The sequence below is a fragment of the Carassius gibelio genome, chromosome B16 (assembly GCF_023724105.1).
Source record: "Carassius gibelio isolate Cgi1373 ecotype wild population from Czech Republic chromosome B16, carGib1.2-hapl.c, whole genome shotgun sequence".
In the NCBI taxonomy this organism is placed as follows: Eukaryota; Metazoa; Chordata; class Actinopteri; order Cypriniformes; family Cyprinidae; genus Carassius; species Carassius gibelio.
The window spans coordinates 24,366,083-24,387,711 of NC_068411.1; the positions used below are offsets into that span (position 1 = coordinate 24,366,083).

General features: G+C 37.4%; 1 protein-coding gene across 2 annotated transcripts; it reads left to right on the forward strand.

Moving 5' to 3' along the window:
* The first annotated feature begins 17,571 nt into the window (after positions 1-17,571).
* On the forward strand, positions 17,572-21,294 carry snrnp48 (small nuclear ribonucleoprotein 48 (U11/U12)). 2 transcript variants are annotated; one of them, XM_052578535.1, is made up of 9 exons: positions 17,572-17,801; positions 18,413-18,520; positions 18,610-18,670; positions 18,808-18,888; positions 19,447-19,626; positions 20,032-20,150; positions 20,336-20,436; positions 20,533-20,688; positions 21,105-21,294. In XM_052578535.1, the coding sequence occupies exons 1-9, from the start codon at positions 17,652-17,654 to the stop codon at positions 21,166-21,168; spliced, it is 1,020 nt and encodes a 339-aa protein (XP_052434495.1). In that variant the 5' UTR covers positions 17,572-17,651; the 3' UTR covers positions 21,169-21,294. The 2 variants fall into 2 exon arrangements, with proteins under 2 accessions (XP_052434495.1, XP_052434494.1); XM_052578534.1 differs by having other exon boundaries at positions 17,573-17,801; positions 20,029-20,150.
* The last annotated feature ends 335 nt before the right edge of the window (positions 21,295-21,629 follow it).

Below are 21,629 nucleotides of genomic sequence, written 5' to 3' on the forward strand. Positions count from 1 at the left end.
GTTCAGCCCTCAGACAGACAATGGGCCAATTTAGCAAAGGACTCAGAATGACATATCATTTGCCTTTAAACAAACATTATAATAGAGGTTAAAACCTACTGAGAAAGTATTTCAACATTTATTAATGAATTATAATTAGCTTCATGTAATAAAAATTAAGTTTTTAAAGGGGTCATATGACGTTGCTAAAAATAAGATTATTTTGCGTATTTGGTGTATTTTGGTCTTTATTTTCCATATAATGTACTGTACATTATTGTTTCTCCCCTATGCCCCGACTTTCTGAATTTTTCACAAAGCTCATCGTTCTAAAAAAGCGAGGTGTGCTCTGATTGGCCAGTTATCCAGTGTGTTGTGTATGGCCGAATTCCTCAAGCGTGTGACAGAAATGTTACACCCTTTGACAAACTGTGATGCCGAGTCCCAGCAGTACGGGACTCAGTCCAGCTGCTCTGCTCGTGCACATCCCATCATCGGTTCCCTTTTAGCAGTACAGTCGATGTACTGTTAGGAGTAACTGAATAACTCTGGACATTGGTTTATTTCGCATCAGGGGGAGTGTCAGGCTCGTTTATATGAATAACTTCAGTAATTTGTGGATTAGTGCATACTCTGGAGAATAAAAGTTACATCTTCTTTGTTTTGGATTGCATTATGCAAATCTTCCCACATCGTGACGTAGACATGTGGGGGCGTGTTAGAATGAGCCGTTTTAGGGCTTTAGGGGTTGACTCTTAACTTTTATAAAGAATATTTCTTTGGATATGAGACAGATCTTCTTTATGCACCAAGAGCTTGTAACACTCCAAAGAGAGCGGGACACTTGAAATTGCATCATATGATCCCTTTAAGGAACAGTATGTGCACTGGCAAGGCAAAATGGAGACAAGCCACATCTAAATCCATCCCTCTGAAACCACAAAAGAAAATAGCTAAATTGCTTTGTTTTGAAGCTTTATAACCAAACATTTTTGATGCAAAATCATTTTTTCATATCATGATATCACTTTCCTCTCAATTATATTTCAAGCATGTTTTCTTTCTTCTAACAAATCACTGAAAAACTTTTGCCATTATCTGGCTCTGAAAGCAAATGGGCCTCGCTAGCAATTTCCATGTAATTGTGTCCTTTGACTTAAAAGAAATCACACAACACACACACACACACAGTCGAACACCTGTTTCATTATTATCAGAAGAACAAGGACATAATGGAGTCTTTTTTGGGGGAGGACTAGAGAAGACACTGTAATTACTGAATGCTTTGATTACCTTTCGCTCAGCCAATTTGGAATCCTAGTTCAATATCTATTACTCTGAACATTTTATAATGGCCCCTAGTTGCTATCACAGTAAAGGGAAGAGGTTAAAGAGGACAATAGCTGCAGATCTCACCAATCCATTCATACTTTTTTTTTTTTACTCTCACGCCTACCGATTTCAGTGGTGGTAAGCAGATTGACTACCTCGGGAAGCCACAAGTGCAGATGGGGAACAAGCAGTTCAACGTGAATGAAGGAGAATGAATGTTAACGATTATATTGGTGTAATGCAATATATTTATGCATTTTTTAAGGTAAAAAAAAAAACACATTATGGGAGTCGTGGTCTAGTGGTTAGAGAGTTTGACTCCTAACCCTAGGGTTGTTGGTTTGAATCTCGGGCCGGCAATACCATGACTTAGATGCCCTTGAGCAAAGCATCGAACCCCCAACTGCTCCCTGGGCGCTGCAGCATAAATGGCTGCCCACTGCTCCGGGTGTGTGTTCACAGTGTGTGTGTGTGTTCACTGCTGTGTGTGTGCACTTTGGATGGGTTAAATGCAGAGCACGAATTCTGAGTATGGGTCACCATACTTGGCTGAATGTCATGTCACTTTCATAAGCTCCCCTGTCTAAATATTAGCTTCACTTGCTGTTTTTACAGCTAAAGGCCCCAGAGGATTTGATTTGATTTTCTTCCCAAAAACGAAATAACAACAAACCGCATCAGAGTATAGCATGAAATTTTCCTGATCCCTGAGGTTGTTGTGCGAAGTGACAGGAGATTGAATTTGGGGTTGTTTAATCTAACGTTTAATGTATTTTATAACCCTGGAGATTTATATAGGTGAAAAGAATATATGAATCTATCACATTTTTTTTTTTTTTTTTGGAGTAAAAGGTCCCTTTGAAACTTCGTTAGGTGGTTATGAAATACTCAAAATCAATTTAATAAACATTTTTTTTTTTTTTAATTTAAGTAAGTCCCTAAATTGACTTGCTATATATATATATATATATATATATATATATATATATATATATATATATATATATATATATATATATATATATATATATATATATATATATATATATATATATATTCCATATTACAAATTGTAGTTAGTAATGGAATCCATTACATTACACATTTTAGGTAAAATAATCAGTCTACATTTTGATTATTTTTAGATCTAACTTGTCTATTTTGATTACTTTAGACCTAACTTGTCTATCACAGTGATTTACATAGGATAATCTTGTACAATATTACAGTTGTTGTTTTTTTTTAAATGCAAAATGCCTAACATCTCTTGCAAAATTAAGCTGCATAAATGAGGAATGAATTATTACTATTGATTATTGAATAATATGTAATCAATAAAAAATAACTGTAGTTTGATTCCAAGTATATTAAAATGTAATTTAGTCTAATAACAAGTATTTAACTTTTTGGAATGTGATTACTTAATCCAGATTACATGTTATCAGTTACTACCCAGCTGTGTGTGTGTGTGTGTGTGTGTGTGTGTGTGTATGTATGTATATATATATATATATATATATATATATATATATATATATATATATATATATATATATATATATATATATATATATATATATATATATATATATATATATATATATATATATATTAGTGTTGTCAAACGATTGATCACGATTAGTCATGTCCAAAATAAAAGTTTTTGTTTACATAATGTGTGTGTATTTATTATGCATATATAAATACACGTACATGCATGTTTTTAAGAAAAATATGTGTTGTGTATATATTTAATATGTTTATATATCATATAAATTATATGAATATAAACATATACATGTAAATATGTTAAAAAATATATATATTTTCAGTTTTTTCCAGATGTATTTGATTGCGTTCAATCCTAGGCTCTGGCTGGGCCACTCAAGGACATTCACAGTTGTCAATAAGCCACTCTTGCTGTGTGCTTAGGGTCATTGTCCAGTTAGAGGGTAAACCTTCTGCTCAGTATGAGGTCCTGAATGCTCTGTACTAGGTTTCCATTAAGGCTATCTCTGTATTTTGGTGCATTTAGCTTTTCTTCAACTCTGACAAGTCCCTCAGTCCATGCCACTGGAAAACAGTCCCAAAGCATGAGGCTGCTACTAACACACTTTACTTTTGGGATGGTACTCTGCAGGTGATGAGCAGTGCTTCTTTTCCTTCAAACATAATGCTTAGAATTGAGGTTCATCAGACCAGAGAATCTTGCTTCTCAGAGTCAGAGGGTCCTTTAGGTGCTTTTTTGCTAACGCCAAGTGTGTTTTAATTTGTCTTGCCACATTGCCATAAAGCCCAGATTGGTGGAGTGTTGTAGTAATGTTTGTCTTTCTATAGGTTTCTCCTATCTCCACATATAATCATGGAGCAAAACTAGAGTGACCATCAGGTTCCTGGTCACCACACTAAATAAAGCCCTTCTCCATCAGTTGCTCAGTTTTCCAGGAGGCCAGCTCTAGTAAAGAGTCCTGGTTGTTTCAGGCTTCTTCCATTAAGGGTAACGGAGACTACATGCTTCTGTGACCCTTCAATGAAGCAGATTTTGTTTTCTGAACTGCTCCCCAGGTGTTTAGCTTGACACAGACCTGTTTCCGAGCTCTACAGGTAGTTCTTTTGACCTCAAGACTTGGTTTTTGCTGTGATGTGCATTATCAGCTGTTAGACCTTTTATTAAGATGTGTAGTAAAATCTATAAGCAATATAAATGTTCCTGAGCAAAATTTCTACTTTCCCACATAAAATGAATACTTATGCAATGCCATCACTGAGGTTTTTTTTTTTTCACATTATGGTGTATGGAGTGCAGATTGATGTGGGGAAAACACTTTATATTTTAAGATTTCATATTTAAATTGACATATACATTTTGTGCAGCTACAACATTTTCTACTTTGTGCAACTTTTTTTACTTTTTTTTGACATTGCATCGCTTATATCCGTGCTTCTCAAAGTAGCTCTGCATGCACACCAAAAACACACACAAAAAGAGCGAAGGAACAAATGGTAAGCGGGAGAAAAAAAAACCCTCTTCGTTTAGACATCAGCTTTCCTCCTACTTCAGTGTGTTGGTCTTTGATAAAGACCTGTTACCGGGGCAACACAGACCTAATTCGCAGACTTGGAACTGTCATGCACTAACCTCTGGTGCAGATGGGGGTGCAAGAATGGTGGAGAAGAAAGGGGTGGGGGAGGGGGGCAGGAGAGACAGTTAATTACAGAATGCAAATTACGTTGTCAGAAGAGCCATTCAAAAAAGCGTCTGCTCCTGCCTTTCAGCTCCTCCCCTTTGGTGCAGGTTTAATAAGCGACTCTTTCAAACGTTCCTGCCTGTGGCTTTCAGAGACAACTGGAAATAATCTCAGAATGATGAACAGAATCGGATTGCCTCTTCCAGGCCTTGACAACCTAATTCATGCAAAATAGGGAGCACTGGTAAAGCCACGGGCATGGGACTATCTTCTTACAAGGTGTTGAACAACAACTACCCCTGGGCTCCTCGGAAATTTCTAACCCACTCTTTCTGTCTTTTTCTCGATAGCTCACTCTTTATAACTTTAACTTTTCTCCATTTCCCCCACATTGTTTCTTAGCCCTTGAAAATATTCTCTCTAGTAATCCTATAATTTTATTTGACTTGTCACGGGTGAAGGAAACTTGCAGTCTGCGGGATATTGAGTGGCAATCCGACTGCTTCATATATAGACAGGCATAAATCTGCTTCAACATCCTGAATAATAATAATGGTGGAAATGAAATATTGAATACTCAATACTGTAGCTATACCATAAATGTAAGGGCGGCTCTGAACAATGTCTCTAATATCGTCTCAATGACTTGCTCATTGCTTCAGTTAGCCTTTGAAAAATCAATAGCAAGAGGTTCACATACTTTTTCCACCCTACACTCTTAGTGTTTACATGTTTTCAATATAGATACAAAAATATCACAAAAATCAACCTTGATGTAATACCTGAACACAATAATCTTTAAATTCAGATGATATTACCATCAGATACCATCAATGTATTGTACCATATTTGCACTCCCTTGCGTCAGTTCTGAAATCTGCTGAACTATTAATGCATATTGTATGTGTTAACAGCCCCCCCCCCCCCCCCACACACACACACATAAACCAAAATAGTTAAGTATTTTATATATTTGAAAATATACTTTAATAAAATTTAAAATATATAGAATCTAAATTATAAAATAATAAAGGGGAACAAATAAGCACATTACAAGCAATAAAGAAAAAGGTATTTCAGTATCTGAGAGGGCTTTAAGTATATAAATGTTTTCCAAATAAAGGCAGTGAGGGATTTTTATCTTTTTTCTGTTATTGCTGTTCGATTATTACTGATAAGATTATAAACAGCAGCAGACTAATTCACACTAATGCACAGATCTGTTTTAACAGTTATTAGTTATTTTTTCTGCTCTTTTCAAATTCGTTTGAAAAGAGAATCAGACAATCACTTTTTTCCCACCCCTACTAAAATGGTTATCATTACTGAAACTGTTGTGGAAGTAAAAGTGCTGTTCCCTTTCGATGCTACACTCGTACTGCATCTTGCTGAGATGCTATGGGAAAAATCCTTTTTTCTCCTGAACTGAAGCCTTTTCTCAATCATGCAGTGAAATTGCATGGCCATTTTTTCATGTAGTGTATTAAAAACTTACCAATGGCTCAGCAGCAGAGCTGCACAAACATATGGCTATGAAGCCCCCCAAAGCCTGCCAAAGACCAACATAGTGGGCAGAGCATCTGGCTATACATACGGGCACTTTCGCTATAGGATTCTCAGATTTATTCTCCTTCAGCGACGACTCTACGTCTATATGCTGATCTGGAATCGTGACCTCTCAGCAGGGCTGACCCGCTTCTCCGCCGCTTCAGTGACAGTTCTGGTCCTTTTCCCCTGCCGCCATCCGGAGGTACTAAAAGAGCTTACTAAAAGAGCTTGGCCATCACTGCGGTTCGTGCGGGTCTCCCCTGCACACTGATGATGGCCACACGTAGTGTATTTTCTGCTTGGGAAGTAGTCGGAGGCAGAATTAATATCACACTGGACCCTCCTCCTCAGCCATCTGGAGTGCCTGGGACACTGGGTCAGTTTTGCCAGAGCACGCTATTCCCAAGCCAGCGAATATTGTGCTGTGTGAGGGCCATAAACCGACTTTCGGCCAGTGGTCGAAGGCAGAAAAAGGCTTCCACATCAACTGCCTAGAAATGTCAGTTCTCCCTACCAGTACTAAAAGGGCACCGTGTGCTAATCCAATTGTACAACTTGTCTGTGGTGTCCTACATAAATTGCAAGGGAGGCCTCTCCTTGAAGCATCTCTTCACTCTTGTAGAGTGCATCCTGGCACTGGCATCTAAAAAGTGAATAAGAAACCTGCAATTGCTCTGCGTTAGCTCTGCCTGCCTGGAATTCGGGCCTAACGACTCTAAAGTAGTCCTAAAACCAAGCCACGGTTACGTACCTATGGTGCTCTCATTCAAAGCACAGGTCATAACGCTCTCCGTGCTTCCTCCCTCTGAAGAGGACAGAGATCCTCTTCTCTTCTCTGCTCTGCCACATCAGAGCTCTGAGAATCTATACTGAGCATTCCACCCCTTATAGGCAGTCGGAACAACTCTTTGTCAACTTCAGTAACTGCACCAAAAGGCTTCCAGTCACGAAACAAAAACTCTCTAGTTGTATAATTAACTCCATCACACTAGCATACTCTTCCTTGGGCCTTCAATTTCCCATTGGAGTATGGGCACACTCAACTAAAGGCATCGCCTTGTATTGGGCATGGTCCAGTGGTGTGTCCATTGCGGATATTTGTTAAGTGGTACACTGGGCCTCGCCATCCACATTCGCAAGGTTTTTAACCTGGAAGTCCCGGCAATGCAGGCCAGGGTCTTTTCTACTTGAAGCAACATGCACTGTGTAAAAAGATCTGGCAGAGAGCCCTTGGTTGTATCACACTCAAGCTCTCTGGCATTAGTCCACCTGTTGGCTCTTGACCCCTGGGTGTCAAAGCTACAGGAGTACTCTGGAATGATTATCCAGGCTGTGTGTGACCTCAGGAAGCTCAGCCCATCTTAGCCTTGAGTTGTTGTTAACAAACCTCTAAATGGGCATTGGTTGCTTATGGAAGTTTGATACTTTTAGTCATTCCACTACATTAGCACGGCGTGCATCTTGCAAGACGCAGTACGAGTGTAGCATCAAAAGGTAACGTACCTGGTTACTAATGTAACCTTGGTTTGTTGAGATACAGGAACACGTACAGCGTTGCTAGCCATGCCATGTAGCTGCACAACTCCGTTATCACTTTAGTCAAAGTAAACTAATATCCTGTGGCGAACCCCCCTTATATAGCCAGATGCCCTGCCCATTCTGGGGGGATTTGGCAGGCTTTGGTGGTCTTCCTCACCATAGTTAGTTTTTAATGCACTACACGAACCAATGGCCATGCAGTTTCACTGCATGATTAAAATAAAAGGTTTCAGTTAAGGAGGAAAAAAGGCCTTTTCCCATAGCGTCTTAGCAAAACACAGTACTCATTCCCATTTCTCAGAGAACCGAGGTTACATTAGTAACTGAGTACGTTTTCCTGACGTTTTTTTTTCCTTTTTTGCTGCAGCATTGGAGGAAAAATGGCTCCTGAGAAGTCAGTTTTTCCTGACAAAGCACACTATATCGTATTCTTGAGAGCTCTATTGTGAACGGATGCATGTCAAGTGCAGCTCTGACACTCATTTGAATACAATCAACTTCACTGTGATTTCAGTCAGAGGCGATGGCTGTTTTAGAGCAATGTTAAATTGTGTATTTACGTTTCGCTCTTATTCAGGGCGAAGCACTGTTCAGCGGTTTAAGTGGATATGGATCCCTGTGTTTCACACACATTTCCTCTGAAGTGAAATCAATAGAATTACATGAGCACCAAGCTCCAAACACCATTCATTGTGGATCCTCGCGATAGCCACACAGACTTGAATATGCGGCATGAACCAGTCGCCGCTGGAGTCTTCAGAAAGCTTGGAAGACTTTAAAACAAAAAGAGATAACAGCTTAAAGAGGGAGGGAATTCCAATTACCCCCCTCTGCTGACGCCCATCACAAACCCCTGTTATCTTAATTGTACAAGACGGGCTGCTCTGAACTAAAAGCGAATCAAAGAGATCAACACATTTATTTTAAATTAGAAACCCATGCCGGCACACATGAATTTGTAATTACTTATGCTAATACTCTGGTGATAGAAGGAGGACATTGAGAAGCGACAGCCTGACAGAGGTGGTACAGAGGGATGGGTGGATGGAAAGAGTGTGAATGGTAGCCTATCACTCAAAAAATAAAACATTCTGACATTATTTAATCAACCTAAAGTCATTCCAAACCTGGATATAATGAAAGTGAACGAGGACCAAGTTTTTCCAGCTTCAAAAAACACCATAAAAGTCAATAAGTCTTCTTGAGCCTTGTGTGGCAAACAGACTGAAATTTAAATAACTGGCATGAGTTCTGAATAAATCATAAATCTTTTTTCATGTTTATTTAAATGCCAGTTTTTACAATACATATTATTTCAAAGTGCAACTTTACAGGAGGCGCATGTTTCTAGATTAGAATTAAGATTTAATCTTTTTATGAAAGGTAACTATGTCAAAGTAATGTCCATACGGCAATTAACTTGATTAAGGCAGTGATTATATATTGTGGTAATAATGATTGCAATGTAGCATAAATTTGTCAGTTTAGTATATTTATTCAGAGTGGACATCATCTAAAGTCTTCACAGGGGTTGGTGGCATCCCTTTAACAGGTAGCAAGTCAGTTGATCAATTTATTATTTTATTCTCACCAATCCAGCCTAAGTGGGACCCATTTGTGGCCTTGACCAGTTTTGTTGAAAATGATTAAATAAAGCTCTGTAAAATCGAACATTTCTACGCGCGTTATACGTGTGCCTCAATGAGTAATCAAAGTCCTACACAAACTTGTAGTCTTCACACCCACTTGAACACTAGGGCCATTATAGGAAATGTGTCATGGAAGTAGACAAGTGGTCAAGAGTTCACAAATTGGACTGATTGATTCTCCAGTTTTTTTAACAACACGAAACTATTGAACAGCTTCAGAAAACTTAGTAATATACTGTAGTGTAATAAATCATATAATGGTTTTGTAGTGATTGTATGACCTTTTAAGTGCTTGACAGCCCAACTCCTCATTCACTTTAATTTTACTAAAAGTTGCAGCAAGGATGCCCTGCAGAAATGAACATTTAATACATTCCACTGAAGAAAGAAAGGAGAGTAAATAATGGCAGAATTTACATTTTGGGGGAGCTAACCCTTTAAATGAACTTAACACGCAGGCCTGGAGTCTCTCTCTGCGTGGCCCCTCAGAGAACCAAAGTCATTGAGTGGTAATTACTGTTATCTGCCACTTGTTTTATTAACACGTGTCCTCAAACAATGGAGTTCAACTGCGACGCCATGTGGGCCGATGCCCAGTTTGATAGGTCTGCAGGAAGAAATAATTATTATGAGAAAAGCTCTTGTTATGCCATATAAAGAGGGCTTTACATGGAAACACCCACATGGACCCTCACAATGAGCGAGGCAGTTTGGCTAATGGAAGAATAGAAACTATTAAACAGCACGAGAAGATGGAGAGGATATGTTGGGGAGGCAAGGCAAAAGGGAAGAGTGAGAGAGAGATGACTTTGGGAAGAAGTTTTAAGTGCAGACAGAGAGTTTTAAAAAAGGATCCACAATAAAAAGAATGGCAGAGAGAGAAAAAAAAATGAGGACATACTGGGTCTTGTCTGTGCCAACAGCTAGTAATTACACGCCAATCATCCACCCTGAGGACAGCATGGGAATTAACTAAGCAGAGAAATTGTGAGAAAGATTCAATTAAAAATTGAATTAATAAATGTGCTTTGGTTTTCCGGACTGGTGTGGGTGGTTTTGAAGGTATTGGAGAGAATGAAATCCTTTACCTGTGAAACACAGTAAAAGTGCATTCAATTTGGTTCCGTTATGTGCATACATACAGCTAACAAACAGCAACAGTTTTTTTAAAACAATAAAAATCCAATCACACTATTTTGCTATTTTGCACGTTATACCTTTTAGTACAGCATTTGCAAAGACAATGAAACAAATGCACGTGAACTAAGATATGTGACAATGAGGATTCCTAATTTGCTTTTATAAATGTGCTGTTGCTATAACAACATTCTTAGATAATAGTATATTAGCCCATACTTAAATCTATAAAACACAAACAATTCATAAATAAAATATATTATATGCTATTATTCCAGGAGATCAAGGAGACACATTCAAATTAATATTTATACATTTTTAAATAAATATATATATATATATATATATGTAATAGGTTCCTCAGTTATCTGCTGCAAGTGAACAGTAAATAAACAAATAAATAAACAAATAAATAAAATATGTATTTGATGGCAGCAAGGGCCATCTTTCCACTGAAAAGCATTATTAACCACCTAATTGGCCGATAATTAAAGCATTGTTTGTTTGGCACTTTCGTAGAGTGCTAATACTGACCCAGTTTAATGATTAATGGCTCCATAATTTACATTCTACAAGTCTAATTATTTCCTCTCCACTTTCATTATTGCTCCGATGTTAATGGCATGCTCTCGCCCTGAGGGTGTTCCCTCAAAGAAAAGGGAGGTCCAGACTCATTTGGCATCCGGTGCTGCATCTGCATGTCCTTGACAAAGGCAACTTTCCTGTTTACCACATCATCTTAAATAAACATCTCCTAATCATCCACATTATTGTGGAATGTCCTCTAGCATATTCCAGAGGGTGATGGGGGTCAAACCGAAGGAAAAAAAAGGTCTTCAAATAAAGCGGCACACTCTTTCCAGTACCTTTAATTGTGAAAGTAGATTTGTAGATGTAATAACTGCTCTGTCATTCAGCTAATCCTGTGCCCCGAGTCTCTGTCGGCCCCCAGCAGTGGCTTGACAGAGAAATTAGTTGCTGCTGCACTGAAAAACTGTTGACTGTGACAGTTTAATCTCAGCATTTGATATATCTCCATTGCAAGAGACTGAAAATAATGATTTTGTGAATTTATGATTTTTACAATGAGTTGTTGTGACACAAAACAGTTTTACCCAATTGCTTGTGTTGGGTTGCATTGAAATACAGTGCAGTAACCAGACATTTATGCAAAAATGCTCACTTTAATAGTGGGTACATACTTAAATTTGAATTCTATAGAAAGCTTATGCAAATAAATGTTCTAATTAAATACAGCACACATATTCAACTCCTCTGTACTTTTATTACACAAAATTAGCATATTTACCTAATGTAGCACCTTTAAATCAAATACAGACAGAAAGACAGTCGTTCAATTTAGTATAAAAATGTAGGAATGATCTATATAAGAAAATCTGGTTCTGTAAGAATTTAATGATCTGTTTGTCCTGATACTGTATATCCAGTTCTTCAAAATAACCTTGGTGAAGCTGCCAAGTGAGAACATATTATTAGCATGTGCCTCAAAATAGGAATATCAATGTCTCTTCTTAATGTCAGGGTTTTTTTTTTTTTTTCTTTCTACATGTTCGTGTACTCAGGACCTCGACAAACACAGAGACCCCTCTAATGACATGACTGTCTACTTACAGCAAGTCTGCTTCAACCGTGTCAAAGTGCACTTCACAAATCCTGAGGTTTAACTACTCCAGTGATGACTAATTGTATTGTCAAACTCATGTAAGTCAGTACAAGTGTGTTAAAGCTCAGGACAGACAGGAACATTTAAAGGGTAGTTCAACACCAAATGATAATTAGTGGAAGATTAGAAAGAAAGAAAACGTGCATGTGTTTGTGTGTTTTAAGAGTTTGAGTCCTTTTCTTCATCTTGTTCTTCTTCTTCTTATTCTACATTTAAAGGAATAATTCAACCAAAAATAAAAATTTCTTAAACTTTAATTATCCTCATGCCATCCAACATGTTGATGAGTTTTGTACTTTGCTTCTGGTCAAAATCAATAAAATAGCTTCCTCCAGTGAAAAAGTCCATCCCCTTTTTTCTTCTCACCTCAAAATCAACCTACATATTTTTTTAGAATTGTTTTGGACAGTTTTCACTTCTGAATGATGGTAGATCTACATATTTCTCTCCTGATTGAGGCGAGACAACTTTATTAATGGAGAAAGCAATATTATGGATTTTTACATTTAAGCAATGGCTTGAAGATATAAACAGCTTGAAGGATTTAAATCTAAACAGTATTTATTTTTTTTATTTTTTTGGACTCTCATTCTGATGGCACCCATTCACTGCAGAGGGTGAGTAAGTGATGTTATGTTAAATTACATTAAATCTGCTCTGATTGTTCAAGCAAACAAACTCACCTACATCATGTATGGCCTGAGAGTGAGTACATTTTTAATTTTGGGATGAACTATTCCTTAAATTAAAAATACTGAAAATAAAAATGCAAGTAGACACTTCTTCACAGCAGCTCAGTTGATTTTAAAAACAGATGTCATGTATCCAGTGGATAATGGTTTTACCCTCTGATGATTATCTGCAGTTGATAACCAGGGGAAGTTCTTCAGGTGGGCCATTACTGGGACCATTCTTCACTGAAATCAGTTCCAGTGCTCCTGTGCTTTCATGACTGAGCAGGAGCTCTGAATGGTAACTTTAATTATGCGATTGCCCTGGGCTGTGCTAAAAGCATATTCTTTTTGTCTGTATTTCTTTAAACTTAGCATCTGAACAGATTGCTCATTTCTGATGGACTAGCTGATGTTCTCTTCATTCATCGAATCACTATGTTCTGTCTTTGCTCTGCTAAGAAAGCAGCAGCAATGCAATTTTGCATTGAATCCAATGATGTGCTGCAGGCATATCGACCTTGGCTCTGTTAATTTACCACTGGGGATGAGTTGAACAGAGAGTGAATTTACATCGTGAGCAAACTCCATGCAACAGACTGAAGAAGATTTCTGTCAACACTAGCTGTTCACACTCTGTAATAGAGTCATCAATGATTTTGATTTTGGATTAATTAAAGAAAAACCCAGGCTTCAGATGTAATTGGAGTGCACTGAACGAGTTTTCAAGAGCTACAGCTCTTCAAATGTCATCAATAATACTGCTTCATTCAACACGAGGAATAACCAACACACAATGTGCTCTATGTCAGATAAAATGTATTCCAGCATTTCGAGTAAACATGAATTCAGAGTGTTGGTTCTGCTGTGAAAATACAACATTTTTTGTGTTGTTTAATTCGCAAGCAAAGCTCAGCAACTCTTTTTATGTACAAGGCTTTTAATGTACAAATGCTGCTCAAATTGAGTTTCTTTTCCTGCCTGCAACCAGTGTTACGAACAGGATGTTCAATAGAGACAAAGGCACCAGAATAGGTCCTTCTTAAAGGACTAAAAACACTTCATTAACTTGGATTTGCATGACTAACTCCTTTCATGTGCCGTCTGATTGTCACAAGGCCAACAGACTGTAGGCAGTTCATTCCTCACAATTACTTTGCATAAAGCCCCAGAGACATCAGAGGAGGAGTCTCCTCAAGAAATGGCCTTTAAATTGACAAGGCTGCTTGAAATAAACATAAAAATCATTACATAAGAACTGGCCAATGCTTTGGAAGCATGTTTCTGCCACTGAATAAAATATAAAATAAAAGTAATTGCGATAAAACATTGTGTCGAGACAAACTTTGAAGTTGGCTTGAGAAAGGCAAACTAGAAAGTTTGAAAAGTTTTTTAAAAAAATTTACAAAAAGTTTGACGTTTTCAGTCTGTAATGGTTTGAATGGTTAAAGTCTGAATTTTCTGATGGATGGATGGATGGATGGATGGATGGATGGATGGATGGATGGATGGATAGATAGATAGATAGTTGCTAATTTACCCGGGATTGTTGCCAGGGTGATGCTATGTGGTTGCTAGGGTACCTGATATGGTTGCTAGGGTGTTGCTTTGTGGTTGCTAGGTTAACTGGGGCGGTTGCTAGGATTTTGCTATACGGTTGCTAGGGTCCCCATAGTGTTTGCTAAGGTGTTGCTATGCAGTGGCTAAGGTACCTGGGGCGTTTGCTAGGCTGTTGCTATGCAGTTGCTAAGATACCTGGTGAGGTTGCCAGGGTGTTGCTATGTGGTTGCTGGGATGGTTGCTGGGGTGTTGCTATGTGGTTGCTAGGGTACTCAGGGTGGTTGCTAGTTTGGTTTGGCTAATTGCAAAAGAAAAATCTTCATACTTAAAGCTTATAACACTACTTCAACCATTTTATTTAGGCTTTTTCAAGCCAACTTAAAGTTTGTCTACAAACTTTACTATCTAATTAATTATGTATTTTTTTTTACCTGACAATTCTGACTTCTTTCTCGCAATTGCAAATTTGCATATCATATTTCAGATTTTTTTTTCTCAGAATAGTGTGATAAATATGCTAGCAATTATGAGTTATAAAGTCAGAATTGTGAGATATGAACAGTCCAGTTTATGAGTTTATATCTTACAATTCTTGTTTCATAATTTTGAAAAAATAAAAAATAAAGTCAGAATTGAAAGTTTCTATCTCACAGTTCTGACATTATAATTTGCAATTGTGAAGTTTTATCTCACGATACTGAGAAAACAAGTCACAAATGCAATATATTTTTTCTTCAGAATTTATTGAATTGAAAAATATATCAGTATTTAAATAAATAGTATTTAAAGACTTTATATTATTATGGCAAATGAGAGTTATGAATACGGAAAAAAAACATGAACACTTCTGTCAAACAAGATTACGTGTTAATTATTATATAACAAAATTACTTTTGACATTATTTAGCTATTTTATTAGACTGAGGTAAAACATTGGAATAAACTTCATTTGAACTAATATGACCTCACAACAAATGTTTTCTTTACATGAGACCCCCTGTGGAAGTTCTGCAACTAGTCAGTTCTTGCGTTTTGTAAACACACCCACCTTTGGGACAGACCAATCAAGTGCCGCAGCTGGGGGCGGAGTTACCAGTTGAGGCATTTCTTCTGCCCTCAGAGTCCTGTTTTCTCTTCCTCCACCAGCACCCCCCATTCTGTTCATGTGTGAAATGAGCAAGGGTCTTATCTCTTAGAAACACACCACTGAGCCAGAGGAGACACAAGCGAGAGAGAGAGTTTGGGAGGGGTGAGGGCAGAGAGCGAGGCAGAGGGAGCGCTTAAGAGTGTAGTTGCCCACGTGGGCTGCACACTAATAGGCCGTGTTTGGTATGCCACAGGCCACACGTTTATTTCCAACAGCGGGCAGCGCTAATCCAGCCGACTATGAGCTCCATACTGCAGACACGAGCTGAACATACTGAGACATTCGAGTGAAATCCAGAGACACCTCTTTTTTATATTCACCCCAGTGCTGTTTTGTGATCATTTTCGTCCACGAGGTGGTAATTTTGATAGTTCAAGGGCTGGAACTAATCGAAGAGGGCATTCTTTTGTGCTTTCAGACCGAAATACATTCAATGGCAGAGTCCACTGAGTGAGACGCAGAGAACTAGAAGTGGGAAAAGCAATAAGGCATCTGTTTGAAAAAGAAAATCGAGTGAACTGTAAGGGTCTTTGAGTGGGACATGCTTTTATTACCAAAAATTTTTTCCGCTTCAGCCTCTGCTGTCCAGTGATGTCTGTCTACAATGTCTGGGGTTGAGAAAATTGCTTCCTTTTTCATGACAAACTTGATTGCGTCTCAGTAAAGGGCTATCAGAGGTGTTGCTACAGAAACAAAAAAATATAAAAACCTGGGATGACTTTTGGGACTACAAGCTTAAACGTTGAAAAAAAAAAAAAAAACATTGAAAGACAAACCATGTGCTGTAGTTACTATTAGCAGTATTAAAGTGGCAAAATACAAGGTCAGAATTTATTTTGTAAGTGACGTGGGGGTAGTTTTTTTATTTTATTTTTTTTTTTTTTTTTTTTTTTGTGCAAAAGCCAATGATATTGTGCTTCATGAATCACTTTTCTATGTAGCTAAATGTCAACCCTAGTCCAAGATGGAAAATGTGCCTGAAAATTACAAAAAAAAGAAAGATAAATATCTGTTTCGAATGCTAAAAATAATGCCCAGCTGTTATATGATGAACATATAGAAACATTGTAATGTGACATCTACGATTTCTTTTACAGACGTATTTCTGCCAACAGGGAGCCAAGGCTCAATTAATTCTATACAGTGTATTTATAGATATCTCATTTGAATTTTCTAGATAGCAATTATCTTTTTCTCTGCAGGTATTCTTAACGCAGGTGTTAGCGCTCAGCCAGCAGACGTCAGTGCTGACTTGTTCCTGCGTGGGAGATGCAAAGTTATACTATCGTCATTGTGCGTTAACATGGCATCAGTGTAGAACACCCAAACTGGTTAGGAAGTGAATATGGAAACAGAAAAAAAAACTATCTGAGAGCACATCATTATTACCATACCAACATATCTATTTCTAGAGAAACAAAGGAGGGTCTTTTGGCTCATTATTGACTCAGTATGCAGTCAGGTGTTGTAATGCCACGTCAAGCATCTCATTTTCTAAAAAAACTTTCAAAGGAAGTTACTTTATTGCCACATGTACATCTCAAGGTTATTAAACAAAAACAAACAAAAAACAGTGATTCATTCAGTTTGGCATAATGAAGTCGATATGCTGTTGAATCTAAAGTCATAAAGTGAGTCATTTTGTTAAACCAAAAGACTTCAATGAAAGTTATTTTGGACTAACAACGTAGGCAGTCTGATAGCCTTGAAAATGGAGTCCGTCTCCATCAATAAGCTACTGTAAAACAACGTGGAACGTGTTAGCTCACTAAATGAAGATGTGCTACCATCTGGTGGTCAACTCCAAGATTACACTTACAGTGTTGAATTGGATTCAGTTAGCATTTCAGCATATTATTTGCTTTATTTTACTTTATATTATTTTATATTGTTAACTATTTTATGTAGATTTGTTTCACTAGTTATTGTGTGTTTTCAAAGTATCAACAACTGAAGATCGAAAATTGACCACTAAATAAAAAAAAAATAAATAAAAAAAAAAAGGTATATTCATAGAATTTTATATAAGTACCTTGTTTGGGAAAATAACATATTTCCCATCCACCAGTTAATCATTTTCGCATGAAAGTTTTATTTGTCACGGTTGTGGCAACCATAGTTCGAAGCTACGTCATGTTACGTCATCTCGAAGCGCCAACAAACACACGAAGACCATCGCGAAGCAAGAAGCTTGCTTATGAGACCTGTAAATACAAAATGTGTGAAAGCTCTTTCTCGTTGGGTCTCCAGGAGCGCATGCAGCGTTTGCAGGAGCTCACAGATTTCACAGAGACTTGTCAAGCAGACCTAAAGGGTTTGTTTGAGGCGCTGGGATGGAGTCAGGAATTAGATTCACATGCAATTCCGGTAACGTTAGAAACAACAGCCAAACACATACAACTATAATGAGAATGGGTTATTTAGCTGTGAATTAATTAGTGTAGTACTGTAAATTCATAATGAACTAAGTTAATATGAAGTGTCATTTAAATAGTGGCAGAATCTTTGAGAGTTTTTGTTTTGTATTTTTCATGTTTTTTTTTTTTTTGTTTTTGTTTTTTTGTTGTTGTTTGTTTGTTTTTTAACCGTGGTTTATGATACCAATTTATTGTATTAATAATTGTAAACTGGTCAGGTCACTGATTAAAATAGAGCTAGAATGTACCAATCGATTTGGTTTTATTTTTTGTTTTATAAAAACGATCATATTCATTAAGAAGTAAAATCGCCTTTATTTACATTTAGTCAGTCATAAGCTTTTATCCAAAGCTATTTACAGATGAGGCAATGGAAGCAACAAAAGAGAAATTATATACAAGTGCTAAAGACAAGTCTAAGTTAGCTTAACGCAGTCCTTAAATCTTTATACTTTGTATAGATTAAAAGCTTTACTCTAAATCTCTAAGATATTTGGCACCTTCTATTTTGCTTTGAAAGTTGAAAGAAAAAAATCCCTGTATTCACTTCTGATTTGACAGATGGAAGTGTGTCCATATGATCCAAACCACACAGTCCCACGGGACAGGATGGAGAAACACAAAGCCTCCTGTCAGCTCAGTAAGATGGGATACTCAAAAGAGGAACAGGTAAGGCACCACACACCACATAAAAAATGCCAATGACACAAAAAGGTCTTGTGATTTATTTTTTTATTTTTTCTGTCATATGTTTCCAGGCTGAAATGTTTGATCATTCAGTGTACTATGAGAAAGCTAATATTCCTTCAATTAACATGGGTGAGTTTTTTTTTTTTTTTTTTTTTTTGACTTTGTGGAACACCCTTCCTACATTTCAGTCTCTTGTAATAAGGTTTCTGTGGCCCTAATTTTGAAACTGAGTGCAGTTGTGTGACAGTAACTTCTATCACTCACAGACAAAGATACATTTCATCAAGTGATTCTGCAGACCCGGGAAAATGCCCTTCATATGAAATCTACAGGACTTCACACACCAGGTAAGTTTTAAGATTCTTTCTCTAGCCAGTGATTGGGACATGTCAGCATTTATCAATATGGCACATTTAAAATGGTGTGTGCCAGAATGTGTGTATCAGTGATATACATGTCTCGATTAAAATTTTCCAAATGTCTTCAACATTTATATGTTCTTTGTTTTGTTTTTTTTCCGTAACAGGGGTGAGTATTAAAGGAAGTCTGGTCTAAACAAAATTTCCACATATACTTGCTGTATCCTTTGGCTCGATATCCTTTTAAAGACTTGGTCCTTAATATCGTTTGATAAAAGATTTGATCTCACACATTAGTTGCATACATTCAGAATAGTCCTAAAGTAAAATATTCAAAGAAAAATAACTCCAGGAACCTCAAGGTCAATTTGTCCCATGCAATGCATTTAGTTTTTGCTGACCGGTCAATCAATATTTTATTTGGAAACACATTTTTGAAATAAATACTTTGATAATGAATGTTTAATTCAAATATGTTTTTGTTTTTTTGTCTAGCTATTTTACTAATAATTGTGGTTTTGTGTAAAATTTGTTTTCATTTTTTAGGTGACACATCTCCCGATCTCCCTGACATACCTCAGAATCATAAGAGGGCATTATGTGACCTCACTGGGGCAGACCGATTGGCCATCTATGATCATGTGATACAACAATCCAGTCAGCAGAGTGCAAAGAGAGAATCCAATGAGGATCTTTATGTGGATCTTGTTGCAAAGCTTAAAAAAGGTACGTGAAATACACTCACAGACCACACGTTAGCCCTGATCATTGATAATGGATTAACTTAAGGGGAACTGAGCCCTGAGGCAGAGCTGCACCATGGAGCCCACTGAGCCCTGAGGCAGAGCTGCACCATGGAACCCACTGAGCCCTGAGGAAGAGCTGCATCATGGAGCCCAATGAGCCAAGAGGCAGAGCTTTGCCAAGGCCCCAATAGCAGCTAATTCACATAAGACATAAGTTGCTCTAAAATTGGAAAATATTATGAATGACTTCAATTTCAAGGGCTTCGGTATCAATTTGATCCATCTTCTGATTTTTTTGACCTCCCATATAAAGTCCAAATACTAAGTACAAATGAACTGATAGTACCTGATTGCTATAAGTAAAGAATGATGTTTTGTATAGAAGAAGAACAGAGTGGGCCGAAGTCTCATCTAGAGGTCTTGGCTGAGATGAGGGACTACAGGAGGCGTAGACAGTCTTACAGAGCGAAAAATGTTCACATCACCAAGAAGTCTTACACTGAGGTATGTGATTTGTGGTAATCTTATCTATTTACCAGCAAAGCACTATTTATGTCTCGGGACACTATGTCTGGTCTTCCTCTTGGTTACCTATGATATGGATTTATACTGTCTCTATACACTGTCGATGGTTTTAGAGCCATAGAGAATATTCTGTATAACTGTATGCATTTTCCTATCTCTTCCAGGTAATTCGGGAGGTGATTGACATCCACTCTGGAGAACTAGGCAGGATTTGGCAGGAAGTGAAGGATGTGGAGTTCAAAGCATCACAGCAGTCATCTCACAGGTCACAAGTCTGATTTCAGTGTAGTGAATCTCTTTCCTCACTGACAGGAGCAGCACGGAATGACTGATATTGATTTTGGGGTTTTTTTTGTTGCAGAGGGGCATCTGAGAGAGGTCGCTCTGCATCCGTCGAGTCTCGTGAGTCTCGTGTCAGCTCCCGAGAGGAACATGGACACAAACGGCACCGCAAGCACAGCCGTAGCCGCAGTCGTAGTCGCAAGCGTAGTCGGGAGAGGAAAAACAAAAGTAGCAGGTAATGCTATGAAACACTCATTATAAGTTAGTTTAGACTCATGTTTATTATTTGATGGTCACTAATCAATAATTAATGAAAAGGTATTTCATATCAATGCCTCTTCACACTAGCACTGACCTAAACAACCTGAAAGTAAAATTAAATATTTAAAAAATTCATCAGAAGCTAATGTAATGAGTCCTCCGTTGTTTAAAGTCATCTTGTGCGTGTCTTTTATACTGTTATTAACATGATCATGTCTTTTGTTAATTTCCACTCACATTTCTCACTACACTTACTTTACTGCCAAAATAATATCGGTACTTTGTGGTTATAACATTTCATGACCGTTTGTGATTTTGAGGTTTTATCATTTTATGACCATTTGTTATAGACTGACTATATATTGTTTTCTTCTTTTGTTTTGTCCTCAGAGATTCACACTCTTCAGACGTGGAGAGACATCATAAGAAAAAGAAGAAGAAAAATAAGTCTTGAAGCCTAATTTAACAAATCGGGAATTAATGTGTTTAGATTTCAGACATTCTGAGCTTTCTCGGGTTTGTGTTCTGTATTTTGGATGGTATGCTACATTAAGATTGCTTTAATAAAATGTAACAAATATTTGGTTTATGTGCTTTTATTGCATTACTTATGGAATAGCATTATTCCATGCCATCATATATGTTCATGTACTTTGCTTTTGAAAAGTTTATGACTGGAATAATGCTAGATAGACATGTCCATTATATTATTGGCAGCCTGTGTTTCATATTCTAGTTCAAGGTGAGTGATGTATCTATAGAATTAGGGAGAACTCTGCAGGTTTACAAAGTTTTTCCACAACGTTTTAACCTGATTGTTATTCAAAGTCTAGCTGTTCAGTGGGTATGTCAAGCCTTACCTTCTATTGCTAAGAGAGAGAAGAACCACCTAAAATGGATTTTGAGAAATCTGTT